Source organism: Rhinopithecus bieti, unplaced genomic scaffold, assembly GCF_001698545.2.
Source record: "Rhinopithecus bieti isolate Rb0 unplaced genomic scaffold, ASM169854v2 scaffold_32008, whole genome shotgun sequence".
Classification (NCBI taxonomy): Eukaryota; Metazoa; Chordata; class Mammalia; order Primates; family Cercopithecidae; genus Rhinopithecus; species Rhinopithecus bieti.
The window spans coordinates 2,807,274-2,813,526 of NW_016814433.1; the positions used below are offsets into that span (position 1 = coordinate 2,807,274).

Consider the following 6,253-nt stretch of genomic DNA (forward strand, 5'->3'; position numbering starts at 1 on the left):
CCTGACCGGCCCAGTCCTGCCGAGGGGTGGGGCTGGCCCTGGGGCTCGCTGGCCCCGCCGCCGCCGCGCGGAGAGAGCGCGCCCGGGCCACCCCGGCCGGAAGGCATCCCCGGAATGCGGCGGCTCAGCACCCGCCCCTCGGGAATTCCCCGGGGAGCCGCTGGGAGGGACGCGGCTCCCGGGCCGGGCCGGCAGGGCCTCGGGCTCTGAGCGGTGGGGTTAGAGGCTCCAGCCCTGCCGAGTTGCAGACGTGAGGTCGGGCACACCTGTAGGGGCGGCGGGGAGGTCCCGGCCACATCCGGGACGACGTGCCTGAGTCACCCCGTCCCGCCAGCGTCTGCCAGTCCAGCCAGTCCGCCTAGTCTCTCGTGTCCGAGACTCGCCTCCAGCCTCCCGCCTCCGCCCGAGCAGCGCGAGCCTCGCGGGGCGGGGCGGGGCGGGGCGCCAAGGGGCGGGGCTGTCTCTTAAAGGGCCCCGGGCCGCTGCCCTTAGGCCACTTCCTGGGGGCGGAGAGGGCCTCAGCGGCTGCGGCGACACCCAGGGAAGGCGGCGCGGCCGGGTCCCGAGACTCCTGGCTGTTTCCATCAGAGCCCTCGGACACTCCCCAGCCCGGGCTGAGCACACTCATCGTCGCTCCCCGGCGGATACAAGGGGGCTCCGCCATCCGCTCCTGTCAGTTCCGTATCCATCTCCTGGGACCCGCGCCGGCAGCCAGGCCAGGCCTCTGAGTGGCCCCAGAGCCCTGGGGAACTCATCCACGGCGGCAGCGATCTGCCCGGGGTCTCGGAAGCCAGCCCTTCAGAGTCGGCCCTGTGCTCGCCACCGTCATCTGCTGGTTGGATTCCGGAAACCCACTGTCTGAAGACCACAGAGGGGTGTCGCTGACCACCTCAAATCGGATACGTCCAAACCTCAAGCTCCCTTCCCCTCTCTGGCTGCCCTCTGCTCTTTTCATCTCTTCTCTCAACCCTTTGGGGATTTCTGTGTCCTGAGAGCAGCTCCCCATCCACCACCAAAGTAGCTGGGGTGAGCCCCAAACCTTACTGCGTGTGCTCCACCTGTGCCTCCAACCCAGCGAATCTGACAGCTTCGACCCAATTCTGCACACACCCAGGAAGTTGTGCCTTTTCTTTTCTTTCGGTGTCTTCTGTGCTTCCCAAAATTTCTCCTCCTCCTGTGCCCTCTTCGCCCCCCTCCTTTGGGGGCCCCGTGACCCTGAATGTGGGGGGCACACTATATTCCACCACTTTGGAGACCCTGACCCGCTTCCCAGACTCCATGCTGGGGGCCATGTTTAGGGCCGGCACCCCCATGCCTCCTAACCTCAATCCGCAAGGAGGCGGCCACTACTTCATCGATCGGGATGGCAAGGCCTTCCGGCACATCCTCAATTTCCTGAGGCTGGGCCGCCTGGACCTGCCCCGCGGGTACGGAGAGACAGCGCTGCTCAGGGCAGAGGCTGACTTCTACCAGATCCGGCCCCTCCTGGACGCGCTGCGGGAACTGGAGGCCTCTCGGGGGACCCCTGCACCCACAGCTGCCCTGCTCCACGCAGATGTCGATGCCAGCCCCCGCCTGGTGCACTTCTCTGCTCGCCGGGGACCCCATCACTATGAGCTGAGCTCCGTCCAGGTGGACACCTTCCGAGCCAACCTCTTCTGCACCGACCCTGACTGTCTAGGTGCTTTGCGGGCCCGATTTGGTGTGGCCAGTGGGGATAGGGCAGAGGGGGGCCCACATTTTCATCTGGAGTGGGCCCCCCGCCCCGTGGAACTCCCCGAGGTGGAGTATGGGAGACTGGGGCTGCAGCCGCTGTGGACTGGAGGGCCAGGAGAGCGGCGGGAGGTGGTGGGCACGCCAAGCTTCCTGGAGGAGGTGCTGCGGGTGGCTCTCGAGCACGGCTTCCGCCTAGACTCTGTCTTCCCCGACCCCGAAGACCTGCTCAACTCCCGGTCTCTGCGCTTTGTCCGGCACTGAGGACTCTTCTCAGTTTGATTGTGAGGAGGAGAGAGAATGGGGTACTGGCACCCCTGAAGCCTCTTTCCAGCTCTGCTTCAGGAGCTATGAGAGTCGGGGTTCTCCTGCACCTGACTGGAGCTCAGATGTGGGCAGGAATTCCCAAACCTGGCCCACCAAGGACTCACAAATGATCCAGAAGGTCTCGACCTGTGCTGACCCTGGGAGGGGTAGGGAAGGTTCTCTTGGCTTGTTCTCACCTAAGGCTGGGGACCTCCAGTCTCTCCTTGATTTGGATCTCAGTGTTTAAGGGACTGGAAAAGGGGGGAACATCTCTTTACCCAGACCAGACCTGGCAAAACCCTGGAAGGATATTGAGGTCTGGAGAAAAGGGAGGACTTTGCATTTCCCAATGCGGTCTCTCGGACCATGGCTTCTCCTCCTGAAGCTGGGTGGCCTGGCCTGGCCTGACCAATGAGAGGCCAGAACACTCTGGAACATGGGAAGAGGAATTCTTTGCTGTGTTCCAAGCCATCTACTGACGGACGTGGCAAGGCCACAACCCACCCTAGGTTGACACACGGGAGCTAGGAGAGTCCCCACGGCAATGGGGCTGGAGCATCCCTCATCTGGAAGAATCCTATATTGATAGCAGGGCTGGCCAGGGGGAAGAGGGCAGTATTTGTTGGGTCCTGGCCTTCCTTCATGTGTGCGTGCCTATCAGCCCGTGTGTCTGACTGACGTATAGGTCCATGGCATCCTGGTTCCTATCTGTGTTGCTGACTACAGTGTCTGTGATGTCTGCATGTCCAGGCCTGTTTGGGGTTGCCTAGTGACTCTTCTGGCACAGGGTGTGTCTGTGGTATACCTATGAGGTGGCTGACAATTAGTAGTTTAATCACAGGGTGTATGTGTGTGTGTGTTTATATGCACGCATGTATATGCATCACCATGTAGCCAGGAGGGGACTGCTGGGGTTTGAGTCACTGGGATCTTCCCGGTGAGAGGTAAGAGAAGTCACTGGGTTTAGCTGGGCCTCTGAGGCCTGTATGGAACTCTTGGTTGCTGAGGCAACCATGGGCCTGTTGCTAGGAGATAGCTGGGGAAGGCCCAAGGCTGCCCAGGGCAGAGAGAGGAGATGAAGAGTTCGGGACAGTGGGGGAGGAGATGGGAAAGGATGGGATTTCTGGGTCCCAGAGCGGGTGGGATACTCATGCACAGCTTCTTCACTGGGGGGGCACACATTATTTCTCACTGGTCATGATTTACAAGAAGAAAAATAAAACTGCTTTTGGAACCACAAACTTGTGAAGGCTGTTGAGGGCCAGGTTGGGGGTGCTATCCCCTCACAACAGAAGCCCTGCTTTCTCTGCCCATCGCCTGCTGGAGATGTCTTCTGGACCCCAGTTCCTTGAGCCCCAGCTTTACCCTAGCTGAGGATGGGCAGTGCCATTGTTCTGGAACACTCTAGAACCTCCAGGCAAGGGCTGGAGCCAGGGCTGCAGAGCATTCTTCGGCCCAGCTGGGGCAGCCCCGCCCCATCCCCCAGTGGTCCTCATGTGGAGGCTGGCACTAGGCGGGGTTTTCCTGGCAGCCGCCCAGGCTTGTGTCTTCTGCCGCCTCCCAGCCCACGACTTGTCAGGCCGCCTGGCTCGGCTCTGCAACCAGATGGAGGCCGGGCAGAAGGAATGTGGGGCCTCCCCAGACTTCTCGGCCTTTGCCTTAGGTAGGATCAGACATCCAGGGATGGGTCCAGCAAGCACTCACCCCCATACCCCCAGAGGGTGGCATGTGACCTCCCAGCTGTGCCCTCCATCTGTGGCCCTTTCTGGACATGCTGGCCTCTCTCTCTGAGAGAGCTCCATAGCTGGGAAAGTCAGGAGAGACCCCAGAATCTGAGTTGGTGAGGGAGTCGCTGGTCCTTGCCCATCTGCACAGATGAGATGTCCATGAACAAAGTCACAGAGAAGACTCACAGAGTCCTGAGGGTCATGGGTGAGGTCAAGGGGAAAGAGTGACCTAGGGGCTTGGGAGGACACTAGGGAGAGGAGTGGATGACAGGGGCTGGGGTGAGAGGGGAAGGGTGGAGGGGCAGAGACAGGAGGGCTGATCAGGGAGGGGGCTGGGTGAAGGGAGGGGGCACTGGCCCCGTCAAGGCCCAGGGCAACAGAGCTGCTCTCCGCCTCCCTAGAGATCAAAGAGGCTCTCTCCTCGCTCCCTTCATATTGGAGTTGGCTTCGAAAGATCAAGCTCCCTGAGTACACCAGGGAAGGTACCGACGTGGGATGGGCCTCAAGGGGAGCCTAGCGTCTTAGCCAAAGGGATGTGTGGTGAGCAGCTCATCCACTCACACCCCCACCCCTTCCTTGTCTTTCATTTCAGCTCTCTGTCCTCCTGCCTGCCGTGAGTAGGAAAGGAAAGGGGTAGCAAGGACCTGGGGCCTGCAGGGTGTCAGAGGAGGGCCTGGCAGCTGCAGGAAGAAGCTGGGTACCAGGCAGGGTGGAGGCCCGGCTTCCCCTCCCCAGCGTTGCCTCTGCTGTCTCCTGCAGGGGGCAGCACCACGCTGTACAACTGCTCCACCTGCAAGGGGACAGAGGTGTCCTGCTGGCCCCGAAAGCGCTGCTTCCCAGGTCCTCACGCCCACCCTGGCCCCGCCCCACCTTGCCCAGATCCCTGAGCCCTTGGGCTCCCCCGTCGGTGAGTGTGCGTTCCAGAATCATTCACTGCCTCCTGGGTTCCCTGCAGGAAGTCAGGATCTTTGGGAAGCCAAGATTCTGCTCCTCTCCATCTTTGGAGCTATCCTGCTTCTGGGTGTTCTGAGTCTTCTGGTGGAGTGAGTTTTGGGATAAGGACAGGAATCCTACCCCATCCAGTGCCTTCCACCGCCCACCCTCCCTCCCTCTGTCCCTCCCAGGCCCCTCCCGTAGGCTTCCCATCCTCCGTCTTCCCTCAGGTCCCACCACCTCCAAGCAAAAAGTGGCTTGTGAAGACGCTGACAACCTCCCAGCCTCCAGCTCTAAGGAGTATGCACTCACAACTTCTACATGCCTTGGAGGGGAACCCGCCAGCCCCTTAGTCCCAGCTCCAAAAACAGTCTCCAGACCCTAAAACCCAGACATCCCTGCTTCTGGTTGGTGAGATAATGAAAAACAAGAAAATCCCCAAAAACCCAGACCCCCCACAATCCCAGTGTCAGACAGCTTCCCGGGAACCCAGGCACCCACAGCTGGAAAGTTCCTCCCCTCCAGCCCTCAACCAATCACACAGCTGTCAACAATGCCAGGAAAATATCTACAGAAGGAAAGAATCCCCTACGCCACTCCCACCACACCCACACCCCCTTCTGCCTGTTCCGGGAAAGCGGGGGCATCTGCCCCAGAAGCTATTCCAGGCCCTCCTATGACTGATTAGGAATCCAGGAATGCATGTTCTAGAAAACTCACCCCGCTAGAGTGAGATCACGTCGGTGGGTTCGCGGGCACGCCCTCCCTCCATCGTGTTAACAGTTCCAAACCCTGGCCTCCCTCAGAGGCCTCTGTCCTACCAGGCCTAACTAAACTTGCTGTTCATGGCCTCTGCCTTTGCCTAGCCTCTGTCTGCAACTGGGGAGGGCAGAGGAAGGATGGGAGACTCTCAGAGTAGCACAGTGGTTCTCAGATGGGGGTGATTTTGCACCCCAGTAGACATTTTGCAACATCTGGAGTCGTTGTGGACTGTTTTAACTGGGGGGATGTACTACTGGTCTCTGGTGGGTAGAGACTAGAGATGCTACTAACCATCCCGCAATGCACAGGAAAGTCCTCACAGCAAAGAATTATCCCATCCAAAATGTCAGTGTTTACCAGGAAAGGGAGACAGGAAAAAAAAAAAGAAGAAGAAAGAAAGAAAAGAAAGACACAAAATGTCAGAGAATGGTTGAGAAACCCTGGTGTTTGGTCCCTTGCCTATCAGGAGTTTTTGGTTTGGGAGTGGGACATGGGACATGGAACATGAGAAGAGAGGTCTGTTGCCAACCACAAGGCACAGTCTGAGTGCCTAGGCCTGGCAGGGATCCCAGCCCAGGGGTTTTCAAACTGGATACCTCGAGGCTCCAGGGTAAGCGTTCTCAGCCAGCTGCGTATCAGAGCCACCTGGGCAGCCTTAAAACTTGCTGTGCTTTGGCCCCATCTCCAGAGATTCTGGAATAAATGGTCCTATATGGGGCCTTGGTTAGTGTAACCCACAGCCAGGGTTAGAATCATTGTTCCGGGGTGCCCAGAAAGGCCCTAAGGATGGGAAGAACTCCTACTCTTTCCAC

General features: G+C 59.5%; 2 protein-coding genes across 7 annotated transcripts; both read left to right on the forward strand.

The window, feature by feature from the left end:
- The first annotated feature begins 25 nt into the window (after window positions 1-25).
- KCTD11 (potassium channel tetramerization domain containing 11) lies at window positions 26-3,260 on the forward strand. The gene has a single exon (XM_017850696.1). The coding sequence runs from the start codon at window positions 1,279-1,281 to the stop codon at window positions 1,975-1,977; it is 699 nt and encodes a 232-aa protein (XP_017706185.1). The 5' UTR covers window positions 26-1,278; the 3' UTR covers window positions 1,978-3,260.
- Window positions 3,261-3,450: 190 nt separating this feature from the next.
- TMEM95 (transmembrane protein 95) lies at window positions 3,451-5,529 on the forward strand. Of its 6 annotated transcripts, none has more exons than XM_017850427.1 (7): window positions 3,451-3,682; window positions 3,895-3,951; window positions 4,148-4,228; window positions 4,339-4,359; window positions 4,482-4,586; window positions 4,702-4,789; window positions 4,910-5,529. In XM_017850427.1, the coding sequence occupies exons 1-7, from the start codon at window positions 3,514-3,516 to the stop codon at window positions 4,941-4,943; spliced, it is 555 nt and encodes a 184-aa protein (XP_017705916.1). In that variant the 5' UTR covers window positions 3,451-3,513; the 3' UTR covers window positions 4,944-5,529. The 6 variants fall into 6 exon arrangements, with proteins under 6 accessions (XP_017705916.1, XP_017705917.1, XP_017705922.1 ...); XM_017850428.1 differs by having other exon boundaries at window positions 4,506-4,586; XM_017850433.1 differs by having other exon boundaries at window positions 4,506-4,586; window positions 4,710-4,789; window positions 4,910-5,522.
- The last annotated feature ends 724 nt before the right edge of the window (window positions 5,530-6,253 follow it).